This window comes from Leptosomus discolor, chromosome 12 (genome assembly GCF_034619465.1).
Source record: "Leptosomus discolor isolate bLepDis1 chromosome 12, bLepDis1.hap2, whole genome shotgun sequence".
In the NCBI taxonomy this organism is placed as follows: Eukaryota; Metazoa; Chordata; class Aves; order Leptosomiformes; family Leptosomidae; genus Leptosomus; species Leptosomus discolor.
The window spans coordinates 2752859-2770253 of record NC_141402.1 but is presented as its reverse complement, the minus strand read 5'-3'; the positions used below and the strand labels follow the sequence as shown (position 1 = coordinate 2770253).

General features: G+C 37.6%; 1 protein-coding gene across 1 annotated transcript in view; it reads right to left on the bottom strand.

The window, feature by feature from the left end:
* The window catches only part of LOC104350765 (uncharacterized), a 41842-nt gene that overhangs the window by 1906 nt on the left and 22541 nt on the right, over positions 1-17395 (bottom strand). Inside the window, exons 20-28 of the mRNA XM_086472454.1 lie at positions 16973-17141; positions 16500-16604; positions 5345-16240; positions 4906-5057; positions 3871-4030; positions 2984-3136; positions 1716-1883; positions 972-1069; positions 511-645 (exon numbers count right to left, since the gene is read on the bottom strand). Coding sequence (XP_086328580.1) covers positions 511-645; positions 972-1069; positions 1716-1883; positions 2984-3136; positions 3871-4030; positions 4906-5057; positions 5345-16240; positions 16500-16604; positions 16973-17141 — 12036 coding nt within the window. The remainder of the gene's footprint in view (positions 1-510; positions 646-971; positions 1070-1715; positions 1884-2983; positions 3137-3870; positions 4031-4905; positions 5058-5344; positions 16241-16499; positions 16605-16972; positions 17142-17395) is intronic.

Sequence of the window (17395 nt, the reverse complement as noted above, 5' to 3'; positions counted from 1 at the left end):
ATATTAAAAAAAAAAAAAAATATCCCAAAGCTGGTAACATTTTCTTGATCCACAGAGTTAAACCCAGCTTTTTAACAGTTACACACACACTTCCACTGCTTCAGGTACTCTGGACTCACAAACAGGTTCTATTATTTGACTGTTCAAGTTGTTCTATTATTTTCTCAGAAATCCAACCCCATAGGAAAACCTGTCACTAATCGCACTAAAAACGAAAGGCAAACAAAAATCTGACACCCCTTTTCCCAGTTCTGCAGCAGACTCTGCATTTACTCCAGGCATAGTGTAAACAAAAACCTGACCATGCATTCATCCAAGGGGAAGCAGAAGCGAAAGGTGGCTTTGGCTCCCTGGACATGCAAGTTAAACCCTTACGTGGGTATGAACTAACGCCCCAATCTAACTGCCGCGTACTTCAAAAGCACAACAAAACAAAAAACCCACACCGTTTCACAGACACTTTTCTTTCAACAGAGAAAAACCCTTGTTTTACAAACAGGAGTATTTTACCTGTTGTTTCGCTCCTCAGAGAGTCCAAGAGCCTCTTCTGCAGCTTCCCTCCTCCTCTTCTCTTCTGACAGGGTTTCTGTCAGCTGTGAGAGCGCCTGCTGCACCGAATCATACTGTTGCTCGCTCTCTGCAAGCCTAGGACAAAATGAAATCTGAAATCAGTGTTTTACGTAAAGATTTACTTTCTTGTTCTTTACTGTGACAAAGACTTAACCATAATGGGATGCTTTAGACACCGAAATAAAGCCACCAGTAAGTGTATCTCTTCACAAAAACAAGTCACAGATATTACCAGACGATAACAATTCCAGAATATGACTAGGATTCATTTAATCCACTGTAAATCCACTTCTTTCCCTTTTCCCCCACAATGCCTTAGAGGGATAGAAAAGCATTACTTTTGCACTTACAACGCAGCTGTCAGGAAAACAATATTGCTAATACATGCTCTCAGTCCTGACCTTTTTCTGAGTTCATTTAGCTCCATATTGTCTATTTCAACAATAATCGCAGATCTTTCCTGTGGCGCTCCAGGGGGAACTTCTGCTCTAGTTTCATCCTAGACAATGTTACAGGGGGGAAAAAAGCCAGTCACTACTTTTCTAGTTGCTAAAAATCATTGTTTCCATTAAAGAAGCCATAAACACCACAAAGCAGTGGAACAAACCACTCTTTATTTCATATATGTATCCACATGCTATTTTAGGGTATCATCTTAATTGATTGTTACCAAATAACCAATGTGGTACAGGAAAGCTTCTTAAACATGAAGAGATCACAACGGAATAAGCTTACAAATGTGTATGAGGGGCTGGCAAAAGGTACTGAAATGCTGAACTGGTGGTACAGATCTCACTTCTGAAAATATTAGTCAAACACCTTGCAAAACAACTCACGACTGATGTGAAATTATCACTAAAACTTTGCTGATCCAGTGACTAGCAATCATCCAATTACCTCTGCCAGCTTCAAAAAAGATAATACTTCAAAACGAAACAGCATGTACGAACAGCTTCCTTAAATGAAAAGTCAAATAAGAACAGCTTTACAACAATAACGACAGCTATCTTCAGCGCATCATGAGCTGGCAAAAGTACTGAATCAGTGCAACAAAAAGCATTTACTTCATTTTCAGCACGAAAACCAGAAAAGCATAAGCACAGAAGAAAAAAAACTCTAAAAACATTTCCATAGTATTTGTTTACCTGAACAGTGCCTTGGAAAGTTGTCACTTGCATTGTCTGATATTCCCTCTCCAGTCTTAAATAACGATTTTGCAAGTCAGTGTAACGAAGCTGGTTATCCCTTAGAGTCTGCGAAAGAGCCTTCAGCTGGGCAGACAAGATGGCATTCTCTTCCGCTGACTGCACCACCTGAAAGAAATTAACATTTTAAATAAATAAAAATTAGGCATTACCTCGTCCAGGAAATCACTACAGATTTGAGACCTGCTGCTGAAAACAACCAAGCACTAGTTTCAAAATCACATCAACTTTTTGGCAAGGTCTCAGTTTGGTAAGATTTAACTAGTTGTTTTATGAGCAGCAGAAATAATGAAGCCTGAGTATTGATTTCCCCTGGCATCGACAGGCCCAAACCAGAAACTTACAGGTTTGAACCCCAATGCCTTCATCCCCGTGTTTGCTATGGTATCACCACCTGGCAAAACACGGTATCCGCAGTGGCTACTTCAGGACAATGCATATAGCCAAACGAGCCTGACAGTATAAACACGTTCACCAGGCAGCACTTTTCATCTTTTCAAAAAAAAAAAAAAAAAAAAAGACCATGATTTGGATCTCCACCCATTACCCAAACACACATCTTCACTTGTAGGAGTTTGAGATTTCTACACCTGTTTCATAGTTTGGTTAAAACTGTTATTAGGTTTATAGAATGTTTGGGTGAAGGACTGAAAACTGACACAGATGAAAGTTAACATAATTTACTTCCAAGGCCACACAAAGGTTAAGGGCATTTCCAAGTACCTTTACAAACTCTTCTGGACAAAACCGAACACAAACACACATGCGCACGCAGACACACACGCTCTTACCGTCTGAGCAGCCACAAAAGTGTTCATCAAGCATTTGTAAGGAAACATTTTTGTGGTACTCAAAATTTGGTATAAGATAGCTAAAATCTTGTTCCAGCTGAGAGAGACACCTGTTCCTGTCTATAATGGAAGTATTTTACTTTGAGCAGAAGTTCAGCAGTGCCCCATCAACGTCTTCAGAATGCAGATCCCAACAAAGCGCTCTCAGTCAAATAACAAGTCAGGAAAGCCTGACAGATAACACTGACATTTAGTTCGCAATTTCTAGTCTGAGCCAACAGGGTTGTTTTGAAGAATCTAAGTTTTGAAGCAAACCTTCAGTTATCCAAGACACCGCCAATTTAGCAATACTTTCATGTCGATACCAGCTCAGACTCACACGAGCTGTTTAGGATCACAGCTGTTGTTCTAAGTTACCTTTGAATTAATCTGCTGGAAATGCAGATCCTTCTGGTGCATCTCCTGAAGACAGTGCTGCAGTTCATTCTGAAGCTGATTCCTCTCAGCTAAGACATGTTTCATTTCCTCTGGTTTATCTGCACTTCCAGCAAGGGAGGCGGTTTCTAAAACCTTAGAAAGTATTAGCATACTCTGGGTGAATGGTACAGGAGTTCTCGCAATAATATTCAGCTCCAACACTACATAGACAAATGGACCACATAATAATTTCCTTTTCACAAGATCATTTCCTTCCCACAAGTTAATACCACATTTGCAAGAGACTTTATACATAAAAAAATAATCTTCTACTTACGTGTTTTCAACCTCAATATTTCCATTGGATAAAAAAACCCAATAAAAATTACCATGAAAAGGCAATGCAACTTATTTTTTAACTTGCAAATAGCATGAAGCACAAAAAAAAAGGGAAAACACAGAAAAAGCCAGATGAATATAAAACACCTTTCAAAAATTACTTTCAGACACAATAATGTACAATTTTCATGACTTGTAAAACAACAGCTATTTTGTAAGTACAAATTAAAATATGAAAGCCCATTTTGAAAAAACGACCAAAAAAAAGAGTCAACATATGAGAAACTCATGATTTTTCTTTAAAAGAAGTTGATCCATTGATCAGACTCCATTAAAGAGCGGTTTTAATAACTGCGACTCATATGCTCGGAACAGCTCTAACTTGCTGACGCGACCCCAGGCACCACGGACACACAGGCAAGGCACTCCCCAGCCTGCCACACTTCACGGTCACATGCTGTATGGCTCTTTTGGAAGCAGGCTGCACATTTAACACAATAAACTGATGGCAGCAGGTTTGTGCCTCCTGCTACATTTCATTTATTTACCTTGACAGGGTAATTGCTGCCAGCAGAGACCGATTTCTGAACAATCGTGTCTTGTTGCAGCTTCTGTAGTTCTGCAATCTGTCGGTCCTTCTCAGCAACTGCCATCTGACACTGATTTCGCAGGGCCTGGGACTCTGAGAGGAGGAGGTTTTTTTCCATTCTGAACATAAAATATTAGACTAGCTGTTAATGAAGATATACTACACACAAGTCAGTGAAACGGATAAAGCTGTACTTACTGTTATTTCTGAAATAAATAATGGTTTTTGAACAGTTATATGCAAATAGGGAGCACCATGTGAGCATTCTCAACACATACTTCTGTTAAAAAAATATTAATCAGGGATCCTTTCACACTTCACTCATCTGCACAAGTTTAAAAGCTTGAACTAGAACAGCAGTCTAAGATGACCAAATCTTGAGCTGCCTCCACTGAGCACCGCTTAAAAATGCCTACTGCCTTCTTTGGAGCAGACCTTATGAGGCATTCACAGAGTGAGGCCCAAGGTGTCACATTATTCGTCACAGAGGATGCAAGATGTGAACGGTGCTGAAGCGAACTCGTTAAAATCTAAAAAAAATAATGCTCAAATGCGAAATGAATTTAATTTTCAATATGTAGTTGGGCCAAATATGCAGCACCTCAGCTTTTAAAACCAGAGATTTTGGGGGGGGGGGGGAATGTTCAGCTGTATCAGTTGTTACTCTAAGAGGAGAATATGATACCAAGCATTGAAATAAGATTCTTAAACTGTAGTTCCGTATATCCAAGTCACCAACAGAACACAAAACATTCAATTAAGACTGTTTGAAACGTTACATAAACCAAGAGACTGTTACATGAAGGTACAAGGGTAACCACAAACAAAGACAACCCTGTGGAAGTTGATTTCGCACATTACAGAAACCTTCTTACCCTGCTTCCTGCAAAACTACACATAATTTTGGTTTCGTGTCAGTTTTATGTCAGGCTGCGAAGTCACTGAAGAATTCTAAACAAGGGCCACACGTACCGCTTAATTTTAACATTTATACCTTAATCCAGCAAGCTCATTCTGGTATGATGCAATCTCTCTCTCAGTTTCTGCTTGGAAGGCTTTTGTCTGATGCAATGCCTTCTCCAAATCATCAACCTTGGTCTTCAGTTTTGATATTTCAACAGCTGCAAGGCTGGCTCCTTCTTTAGCCTATGTTTAATAAACATGGTTAGTGAACTGGAATGAAAGCTGCATGTTGAAGATTTATTAAGTGATTGAATTCCAATTACAGAATAATGGTCTTTCCCCATTTGCTCCTGTTTAACAGAATAATTACCTAAACTCCCCAAGTTGTAAGCACGCCTCCTCTAGTCACACAATGTTTTCTTCACACTCCCCTCATTTACAAAAGTTAAAACTTCAGAATCCATAATGTCTCTAAGCATTCTCTGCATAAAGAAAAAAACTACAAAGCGATGTAGCTAATTAAAACTTACCAATCTTTCCCTATTGTTCTGAGGCGCATCCAAATTACTTTTAAAAGAATTTCTCTCATTGATGCTGTTGCAATCAATGGAAAATGAAGCTGTGCCCTGTTTTGTTTCAGAAGTTACCTTCTGATTGCTGAGTTCCTGCAGCAATTTGTCTCGGTCATCCTGAAGACTGGCCATAGCCTTGGAAAACGCTTCAATCTGGTGAACGTAATTCCCACACTCTGATGACAGCCTGGTAACCTCCATCTCTCGACTGACTAATGTCCTACAGAGATTTTCAATTTCACCAGCAATCTGATCAAGTGTAACCTTATCTGCAGCATCAAAAATAGCCTGATCCAGAAGAGCATTTTCTTTGAGCGTACTGATAAGATGCAATTTAAAGCCATCCACTTCAGCTTCAAGTTCATCTCCTTTCTTTTTTTCAGTCTTGAGTTCAGAAGTGTATTTGCTCTGAAGTACCTTTAAGTCCTCTATTATCCTCTCTCTATCATTTTGCAGAGCAGTCATTGCTTTCCCAAAGGCCTCATTTTGGGACCTCAGCTCGCTATTTTGAGACTGGACTTCTAATATCATCTTCTCTGCAAAAGCACCAGGTTCATCTCCACGTTCAAGTGTCAAAAAAGTCTTATTGTATTCCCCATCTGCACCCTTAGTATTTCTACTTCTTGATTTCTGGAGTTCTTGAATCTTCTTCTGAAGGTTGTCTCCATACTGTCCATTTGACACACATTCTTTGTTCTGAATACCATCGCTAGTTAGCAGTTTCCCTCCAGATTCAGAAACAAGTTTCTCTTTGTTTAATGATGCAACTAAAGATTCCAAATCATTTACTTTAGACACTAATTTTTTATTTTCATGTTCCAAAGACACAGCAGTATCCTTTTGCAGTTCATTGGAAAGTTGCATGTCTTTTATTTGTTTCTGAAGATCATATTTTTCTTGTTCAAGGCTTTTAATACAATCCAATTTCTGCTTAAGTAAGTCTTTCAGCTGATGGTCTTTCAGAGATAAAACTTGGTTAAGATCTTCCCTATATTTTATCAGCTGTGCACTTAGCATTGCATTTTCAGAATGAAGATCATCTATCTGATTGAGAAGTATCCTTAATTCTTGTTTCAAAGCGTTATTCTCACTTGCGCTGCCAACTAGAAGACTGTCCCGCTGATTTAAGACATCTCGGTGAAGCTGTTCCAGCTCTTTGTATTTAGAAAAAATATCATCTCGATCATTCTGAAGAGATGACATCGATTTTTTAAAGGCATCTATTTCACTGGCAATTGCAGCCTTATCTTGACCTGCTTTGTCTGCTTTCATCTGGAGATTTCTCAATTCATTTTCCATCCTCTGACAGGACTCCTCAGATTGTTGCCTCTCTGTCTGCAAAGACCTTAACTGGAGTTCGTACTCTTTGATTTGTTTTCTGTGTTGAGTCTGTACCTGAATCAGATAGTCAGAAATTTCATCACCTTTTGAAGAAATGAGCAAGGAAATTTCTTTGTCTTTATTATTCAGCATGATCTTCATTTGCTCAGAAATGGTAATCTGCTTTTGCAGTTCAGCATTGATTTTTTCCTTCTCTGCTAGAAGCTGCTGCAATTCTTGTTCCTGCCTTGTAAAATTACTTTCCAGAGATTTTATCTCTCTTCCTGCACTTCTACTATTCTCTAAGAGATGATTAAGAGAATTATTTTCTTTAAGGAGTGCTTGCAAAGCTGCTTCTTTGGACTGAAGAATACTCTCCAATTCTTGCTGCCTGTTACGAAAAAAGGTATTTTCTTCCTTTATTCTGCAGAGCTCTTCATAGCGTTGCATGTCAGCAGATTCTTGCCTCAAACACAGCTCATCCTTCGTTTCCTCTACCGCAGAATATTTGATACTCAGTTCTTGAATCTGAGTAATTTTGTCTTTCAATTCATCTTCTAAAGTCATTATTCTTTTATTACTGTCTTCGATCTGTTTCTCTTTATTTTGGATGGCCTCTTTGAACTGCATTTCCCAGGTTTTCATTTCAGTGACTACCCTGTCCCGGTCATCCTGAAGAGAGGACATACACTTCGTAAAGGCAGCCAATCGTGCCAAAGCTGCATTCAAATCTGCTTGAAGTTTCTTGTTTTGAGACTCCTTAATGCTAACTTCCTCCTGCAAAGCACGAATCTCACTAATTGCCCTATCTTTTTCTCTCTCAAGGGCACCATGTCTTTCCTCTACATTCAAAAATTCTCTTTTGTGAACTGATTTTAATTGTTGAAGATTAAATTCCAATTGTCTCTCATATTCTTTCTTTTGAATTTGTAGTTCATCTTCTTTCTTCTTAAGTTCTTTTCTCCAATTTCGATTCTCATCCGTAAGTCTGTCCACTTCATTCTTTGACTGATCCAGTAAGCTCATCTGTGAAGAAAGCTTCCCCTTGAGATGATGTATTTCTTCATTTGACTTCGCAAGCTTTTCTGATGTATTACTTAAGTCCTTTTCAAGTTTTTCACTTTTGGACTGTGACAGCTTCACAGATCTTTCCAAATCCAGGATCAGCTCCTGGAACTTTATAGAATCCTTTTGCAAATGGTTGATCTCCTGCTGTTTCTCCTTTAAGAGTTCTTGCAACTCTTTCGTTTTGTTTTTACTTCCGTTATTATCCCTCTGAGCACTTTTCACCTTTTCCTCAAACATTTTTACAAGATGTAACTGCTGTTGTTCTTTTTCTCTGATCACATTACATTTTTCTGCTTTTAACTCTTCCAGTTGCTGTAACAGCAAGTTATTCTGAACCTGCGCTGATTTCAATCTATCAGTAAGATGATCAACCTTTTTAACATGATTAAGCAATTCTGTCTCAAGAAATTCTCTCTCGTTCTTTACTTTGCAAGAACTTTCTTGTACATTTTCTAATTCTTCCTGTAACAGACATTTATCATCCTCTAAAATCTTAACTTTTTCATTTAGACTAACAATTTCTTGTGTAAGACTTTTACGTTCCATGTCCAGCTTTGTTAGACAATGATTTTTATGGTCCAAAGATTTTTCAGTTTCTTTCGTTTTTTCTGAAATTAATTTTCTCTCTTGTTCTAGGACAAGCACATCTTGCTCTTTTTCAGAGAGCTTATCCTTTAACGCATTAATGTCCTTTAACAATGATTCATTCTCATATAACGCATCACTGATTTTAGATTGCATATCATTTTGGTACACTTCCATTTGAACTTGGAGCTCTCCCAAGGCTGCTTTGGTTACAGTGATGTTATTATGGAGGATATCATTTTCATTCTGAATTTTCTCTAAAGCCTGCTTTAAATTTTCAGAAGTCTGTTTCAGCTGCTCATTTTCCTCCATTAGCTGATGATTCTGTTCAGTGAGTTCATGAAGACGATCCTGGTGCTCTCGCATCCTTGCCTCTTGCTCACGTATCTGCCTTTCTGCTTTACTTTGTAATTCCTCAACTTCGATTTCCTTGGATTCGCCAAGTTGTTTCAGCTGATTCTTAATAACCTCATTTTCATCAACGAGTTTTTGTAAATGCTTCTCAAGAGCCTCCTTCTCAGATTCTCCTTCCCTGAGCCTTTGAACAGCTTCTTGCTTCTCTTTTCTACTGAGATCAATAACTTGCCTCATATCTGCTATTTTACTACTGATATTCTCATATGCCTGAAGAAGTGATTCATACTCCTGCTTTAATTCACTATGTTTAGCCTTCCATCCTGTTAATTCAACTGTCTGAGAATCTTTTAATGTATTTAGTTGGAAAGAAAAGGCCTCTTTTTCCTGAACTATAGTCTCCATGGTGGATTTAAGGCTTTCACATGCCGCGCTGAGGTTTTCGTTTTCAGTCAACAGCCTAGCATTTTCAGAAACAAGGCTCTCCTCTTCAGACAGTGGAGCAACAGCACTTGAACTTTGTTTTTCTCTACCAAGCTCTAACAAGTGTTCGAGCATCCCTGTCTTGTTCACCAGTTCTTCTCTTTCCAACATCAGCTTATCGATCTGGTCTTTCAGACTTTTATTTTCTCTCAGCGCTTCTTTACGAGATATTAAAGCCGCCTGTAATTTTCTTTGAAGGTGCTCTCTGGACTTCTCTTCTGATACAGTTCTTTGCTCTTGTGGTTTGGAATCATTTACATTTGCAGTTTTTGCCAGTGGCTCTTCAATCATTTGCATTTGTTTCTGGATGTGACATTCTGTTGCTTCTCTCAGTTTAGTTTTCCCAGAGTAATCAGTCTCTGGTAGTTGAAAACAGGTGCCTTTACCGTGCAACTTGCCTTGAAGGGAATTACTTTCCGAACAAAACTCTCCCAATTCTTTTTCAGTATCATTTTCTTCCTTAAGCTCTTTGCATGACCCCACAGGTCTACTCATCTCAGCCTTCTCATGTAGCATACGTAGCTCTGTCATCAGTTTTTTGTTTTCTTCACTGAAACGTTTTACCTCCTTTTTCATATCAGTTAGTTCCAAATTGGACTTTTCTAAACAACTGACAAGTTTCTCTTTTTCAATCTTCGTTTCTTCAAACGCTGTTTTGTAATGGCGAGCTGCTTCTTCACCCTGCATTATGGCTTCATTTAATAATTTTTTTTCCAGATCAAGTTTATCTTTGAAATCTTTAACTGAACAACGCAATGCTTCTATTTCCTCATTCTTTTCTGCAACCTCCTCCTTAGCTTCAATTCTCAATCTCTGCAGTTTCTCCTGGCTCATCTTGTAATCCTCTTCATTCTTTTTCATAAGTGCTTCTTTCTCATTACTCACACTTTCAAGCGCTGTCTTAGTGTCCATAGCTTCAGCCTCATACGCTTTCAGCTTCTTCCGTAGCTGCTTTATGTCCTCCAACAAGCTGCCCTTATATTGCTCCTGGTACTGCTCCTGCTGTCTTACAGAGTTCATATTGACTGTTTCTTCCCTTTCACCACCAAATTCAACTGCTATTTTTCTCAACTCGTTCTTTAACAGTTCTGTTTCCTCCTCAAGTTTTGCATAATTACTTCTTAGCTCTTTTAACTCAGTGTCTTTACTTGTCACTAAAGTGATCATGTTTTCTGACTCTTTTAAGGATGGAACCTCAACCTTGCTTCTTGGTTTGTCTGGCTCCAAATTCCTTAAACCAGCTGCTTCTTTTCCCAGCACTGCCTTAGGTGAAGCCAGCTCTTTCCCTAGAGGGTACTTTTCTAACTGATTACACTCCAGTTCTTCACATTTTGTTTGAAGAATTTCCCAGAGTGCTTTATGTTCTTGTTTGAGATTCTCAAGGTAGTTCTTTTGTTCATCAAAATCTGCTGCAAGTTTAGTGTGCATTTCCCTTTCTTTCTGAATTTTTTTAATATCTTCTTTCTGGACCAAAAGCTCCCTCTCTAAGGCTTCTTTCTCTTTTTTTAATTGACTCATTACATTAATGTCATTGTTGGGGGTCAGACACTTAGTGCTATCATCAGCACTTAAATCAGGCTCTTCTGAACTGGAATTTTTCAACAATTCTTCCTTCTTAACTTCAGACTTCGCCTTTTCAAGAGCCAAGAGCAGCTGAGAACGTTCCTTTTCATATGCACTTGCTTTTTCATCGAACACAGACTGCATATGAGCAAGTATGCAGTCCTTTTCCTCTAAAAATTTTAGGTTCTGTTCACATACAGTTTGTTTTTCAGCAATGACATCATTCAGTTTTGCAATATTGTCCTGAAGTTCCTCTAAGTAAGAGGCTTTTGCAGACAAAATTTCAGTCAACTCAGTTATTTTGGCATCTTTTTCTAAAAGTTGTTGCTTCAAAGTTCCAAGATGAGACTCAAAATCTTTATTTAGTACTTCAACCAGCTGCAGCTTGTCTGTTAACTCATTAACTTTCTTCAACAACTCCTCTGCTTTTTTTTGCTCTTTTTCTATTTCTTCCTGTCCACTCTTTTCTAGTTTTCCAACTTTTTGCATTAGATCTCTTCTTATTATCAAAGCTGCCTGAAGTTTCTTTTTCAGATTCTCTTTTTCCTTGCCCATTTTCTCAAGATTAAACTGCATCTCCTCTTTTTCATTCATTAAATCCTGAAACATGGCTTCTCTACTGCTCAACGTAACCTGAGAGTGTTCCAATTCTTTCTTACAGTCCTCAAGTTCCTGCAATACTCGGTTTAGTTCTCCTACAGAATTATTATGAACAGCTTCAAGGTCTTGCAGTTTGGCATTTAATGTACTTCTCTCTTCAGAAAAATGAAGCATTTCATTAGACAATGATTCCATGATCTGGGTAACAGAACAGTCCTTCTCTTTCAGTTGCTGGCTTAGACTAGAAACTAAATCCTTCTGCTGATTTACCTGGGAAGTTAAGTTTTCGATGAGTTGATCTTTTTTTCCCATTTCTTCAAGGAGACTTGTTACTTTGTTACCTTCGACATGCAGCTTTTCTTGACTGGTTCTTGCTATTTCTTCTGATTTATTTATCTTGTCTTGAAGAAATTCAACCTGCTTATTTATTTCTGCAAAAGACTCTTCCCTTTCTTGCAAGAGAGACTGTTGTTTACATAACGTTTCCTTGACTGTGACCATTTCTTCTGACAGACACTCAATTTCAGATTTGTATTTGTCCTTCACCTTTTCAATATCATTATGTAGCAACTCCTTCTGCTTCTCACGTGCCTGCATACTTTTTAATTCATCTTTCATGATGTCTATTTCTTTCTGTTTTTCTAAAAGTGCCAGTTGCAATTGTTCTCCTTCTGTTTCTTTGCTCAAAATAGTGGTTACCAGAGCGGAGAGTTTTTCCAACTGAATTTTACTATCAGTTAGCTGCAGTTCCGAATCTGAAGTCTGTGCCGCCTCTTCTTTACTTAAAAGCCTACTGCTAAGTAATGGAGATACACTTCGAGTTAATTCCTCTTTTATAAGATCCAGCTCTTGCTGCAAAGACTGGATTTTGCTATCCTTTGATTTCATTTCATTTGCTAAACCACTCAACTGCTCAGTAAGATTATTATTTTGTAAAGTTGCCCTATCAAGTTCTGTCACCCATTTGTTTTCTGACTCACGCAGACTCTGTTCTAGAGTTTCAAATTTAAGTTCTAATTTAGAAAGTTCTTCACCCTTCACACTAACCTGCATCTGTAACTTCTCTTTTTCAGTCTTCATCTGCAGTTTGACAGCATCTATCTGCATTCTTGAATAATTCTCACTGGTTTCTAGTTTTTCATTGGTTTCTCGAAGTTCTTCCAATTTCTTTTGCAAATTGTTCTGAGATGCAGTAAGTTCTGTGTTTTCAGCCACCAGTTTTTCAGCATCTTCTTGTAACAGATTTTTTTCTTTCTCTAAAGACTCCACCTGACGCTGCAGACTACCTATCAAAAGCGCGTTGTCATGGCAGTCTTGAGAAAATTTGGAATTTACACTGTTCAACTCTAAGTTTAGATGTTCTATGTTATCTGCCTGTTCAGTGCACTTCACACGCAGAGACTCCACAGCCAATTCTTTTTGCTGTAGTAGCTCCTCCCGTGCACTTAGTTGCTCTAGTGCCTTCTGGTGTTCACTTTTAAGACGGTCAAGTTTAACAGTCAAAGAATCAATTTTCTTTTGATCAATATCAAGCGTGTCGTTCTTTTCCTGAAATTCTTTAGTAAGGTTTTTCATGGCTGTATCACTCTCCTCTAATTTTTCTCTGAGAACCTCCATCTCACTAGAAAGAACTTTAACGTTGCTATCTGCCAACTGAATACTGGTATCCTTCTCCTTTAAAGAATCAAGCAGTTCAGCAATAACAACTTCTTTTTTCTCAAGAGCTGCATTCAACTCAGTTTTTAATTCATACTGTGCTTCAATTTTCTCCTGAAGAGATAAAAAGGCACTTTCTTTCTCATGGACTAGTTCTTTAGATTTTTGTAGTTCTTGTGTTAGTTCGTGTACCTGATTTTGGAGCTGAGAAATTAGATTTGTCTTCTCTTCATCTTTCCTTGCTTTCTCCTTCAGAGTTTCAAGGAGACTTTTATTTTCTGTAAGAGATGATTCCTTTTCTGATAAGGACTGGTCCATCTCAACGATTACATTCTTCTGATGTTGTACCTCTTTTTGTAAATTCACCTTCACTTCCTCCAGCTCTACTACCTGTTTCTTTAAGACGTCACACTGATTCTCTTTCTCTTGAAGTTGTATCTTTAAATTCTCACTGAATAATGTAATATTGTTGACGGTTAATTCTTTTTCCAAAACAAGTACTTTTAATTGTTCTGCTTCAGAGGCTAAAAGCTCTAACCGTTTCTCCTGCAAAAGAGAAGATTCCTGTACCTCAGAAAGCTGTGCTTTTAAACTGATGCATTCATCTAACTTTTGTTTTAAAGATTCATCCTTCTGCACAATTGAATCATTCAACTGGGATGATTTTTCTGTCGCATTTCTAAGCTGATACTGAAGGTCAGAAATAACCTCCATATTCTCAGACAGTTGAACCCTAAGTACATCAGACTCTTCAGACTTATCTTTTAATAACTTTAATTCTTGGGCTTGCTTCTTTAATTCATTTTCTTTTTCCTGCATTGTGTGCCTCAGCTGGCTGGTTTCAATACCTAGGGCTTGTATTTGGTTTTGCAGATTTGAAATGATCTGCATATATTGCCCTTCTCCTGCCATTTTACTATCTTTCATTTGCTGAATCAAAGCCTCCTTTTCAGAAAGGAGAGTTTCTTTTTCTCCAAAGACAATTTTTAAGTTTTCTTTTTCAATCAACAGGCCATCAATTTGGTCCTTCAGAGCTAAAATATTATGACTTTGTTGGGACAAGTGTGAAGTTAAAGCAGCTACTTCATCTGACTTTTTCATTACCATACCATTAACTGTTTCAATGTCTACTTTCAATTTTTCATTTTCTAGAGCTGCTCTATGTGCTTGTTGCCTTGCTGAAGTAATTTCAGACTGTTGCTGTACCAGCTGTGACTGAAGAACTTCACATTCACGTGACTTCTCGCTCAGTAAGCTTGACAAGTCCTCCTTCTCATGCTGAAGCACATCCACTTCTTTGCTTAACAGCTGGAGCTGATTATTTAACACTGTATTTTCTTCCATTTTTTCAGAAACTTGCCTAGTAAACGTCTCAAGTTCTGAACCCTGACTTTTTACAATCAGGTTTCTTTCCTCTACCAACTGAGATAACCTTGTTTTTTCATCTTTAAGATTTTTAATGTCATCCTGCAACTCTACAATACAAAGCCTACTCTCTTCCATTTCCTTATGTAACGAATCCTTTTGAAGGATTTTCTCTTCTAGAGACCTCTTTGCAGTTTCAAAATCCAAAGTTATGCTTTGAATTTGTTCCTGCAGTAGCAAATTCTCTTCCTTACTACGGCTGAGCTCTTGAATTAGGCTACTGCATTCAGATAACTTATTATTTAACATTTCTTCTTTCTTTATTTCTTTGTCTCTAGTATCCTTCAGCTGAATGAGAAGTGATTGCATTTGTTCATGCAACTGTTGTGTCTGTTCCTTGCTTTCAAACAACTGATCAGCTAGCACATTACATTCCTTTGTTTTCTCCTGCAGCTGTTCCGCAACTGAATTTTCTTTTTGCTCAGCAAGTGCTGAAAGTTGTTCAATCTCTTTTGCCAGACTGTTTTTATCACAATTTAATACTGAAAGAGTTTTTTCATACTCAGCAGTGCTAACAGATATCTTATTTTCCATTTCTGCCACAGCCTGGATTTTCTTTAACAATTCACACTCTTTTATATCCAAGAGTTTGGACAAATTCTCATTTTCGCCGATTAGCTGTTCCTTCTCTTTTTCCACCATATCTATACTTTTTTTCAGACATTCATTTGCTTTTATTTGCTCTGCCAATTTTTCTTCTTTCCCTTCAAGATCTGCCTGCAATTGCTTATTAGCTGAAGCTTTCTCCCATGTCTCTATTTCCATTTTGTTAATTTGTTTATGTATTTCATTTAGTTGGTTATTAAGTTCTTTGCAACACGTCTCTTTGGCTTTGAGATCTCCAGTTAATTTAAGTTTAGTCTCTTCATTTTGCTGCTCCAAAACCCCAAGCTTCTGCTCTAATGAAATAATGAACTCTTGTTTCGCTTGTAATTCTTTTTTAATTGTTTCCTGATGCTCAGTATGTTCCATAAGCTTCCTAGACAACTCGGCCAACTCTTCATCTTTTTTGGCATCTTCCAATACCAGTTTGTTGTACAAATCTTTAACCGATTTTAACTCATTTTCAAGTGTCTGTGCTTTACTCTCTTTCTCTTTAAGCAAATTGTTCCATTTTTCCTTTTGAGTATTGTTTTCCTCAAGCTGAGATTTCAAATATTCCGTTTCTTTCCTTTGCTTATCCTCGGTTTCTTGTAGCTTTTCAGACGACTTACTAATTTGTTCTTTCAGCAAAGTAATTTGTGACTCACACTCCGCAAGCTTGTTATGGTATGCAACACTGTTGGCCTTGATTTCAGAACGGAGATCCTTAATTGTAATGCTGTTCTCACTGCTTTGTCTTATTAATTCCTCATTTTCTTTGGTTTTAGCTTCATTCTCAACTCGAACTCTTTCTAGCTCTAGTCTCATGGTATTGCTCTGCTCAGAAAGGACAGATATCTTCACGCTTGCATCTCTTACATCAGCTGTTTGTACTTCTTTCAGTAAATGAGTTTCCCTTTCAGCCTTTGATAAAGCCTCTTCCATCCCTCGTATTTCTTCCTCTTTGCATTGCACTTGACACTTCAGGATGATAACCTGTTCAGAATATTCTGTCATATTCAAAGACAGGGCAGACATCTCCCTGTCTTTTTCGGACAGTGCTTCTTTAAGAGTATCAATTTCTCTTTCACGTTTCTGGAGATCTTGAATAAGTTGAGATCTTTCCTCTAAATGGCTTGTATTCAATTTGTCAAGCTCTTCATTTGTCTGGTCCAGATCCAGCTGCATTGACTCTACCACGCCATCTTGTTTCAAAGTCTAAACATCAAGAAAATAATGTTACAAGAATACTTCAAACGTTTGTTAGAGGGAGAACAGTTACACTCCACATGCAGAATGAGTATCTAAGGTACTCAACTGTATAGTTGCAAGATAACCACGTTATTCTTTAGATTGTTTCAGGATACAGAAAGTTTAGTGTATGACACTTTAAGCAGCTAATGCTGCATTTCGCTGCCACTTAAATGGGCCATGTCAAAAGAACATAACATTTCTTCTCTTTATTTTAATGAGTTACCTTTTCCTTCAGTGTAGCAACTTTTTCTGTTAGATCATTGATGACTGTTTTCTGCTCAGTATTCTCCACTTCATACACACTGCATTTCTTTAAGGCTTCATTCAGCTTAGTATTAAAAATAAAAGTCAATGTGATAGAAATATAGAATTATTTTTAAATTGTGATGTTAGAGTTATGATATAAAGTTTACACAACAGCGGAGTTTATACTTTGAAATTAATATATGAGAATAATTGATCACTCCAATAAAACATAAATATTTTGTGCAAAGCTCTGTGTTTGGCCTAAGAAATCCTTACATGCAACTTAAAGCAAAGCAATTACACGAAGTGAACAAAACTGTAAAGAAAGGGAGCAAAAACCTTCAGATAGGGAAAACAGCGATATTGCTGCTGGGACAGAAATAGAAAGTTACTGATAATGCTCACCAGTTCTAACAATTTAAATACTATTTAACAATAACTTTAACTTACTTTTTGCTCCATATGCACAAATTTTTCACCAAGCTCTTTGTTCAGAACATCCTTTTCTTGAAGCAGTTTCCTCAAAGTTTCAATTTGTTCCAGTTTTTCTGTTGTGCTCAACAGTTTTTGTTCTTTTTCTCCAAGTGAATTTTCAAGGAAACTATTTCTGTCACTTAATCTACAAAGAAAACACATAATTAGACATTCTGAAAAAAAGCTTGCTTTAAGCTTTCTAGATTTACTAGCCCCAAACTACTTTCCTAAAAGAATAATTATTTTTACACTTTCCATTTAAATTTCCAAGTACAAAAATAACATGACTGCAAACAGAAGCAGGAATCAAGTAGCTCTTCAAGTGTTCTAAGAGATTATACTTCTCATTAGAAGTTTAAGCTTAAAGCCAAGAAAGCTAGCCCTGGACAGAGTTGTAAA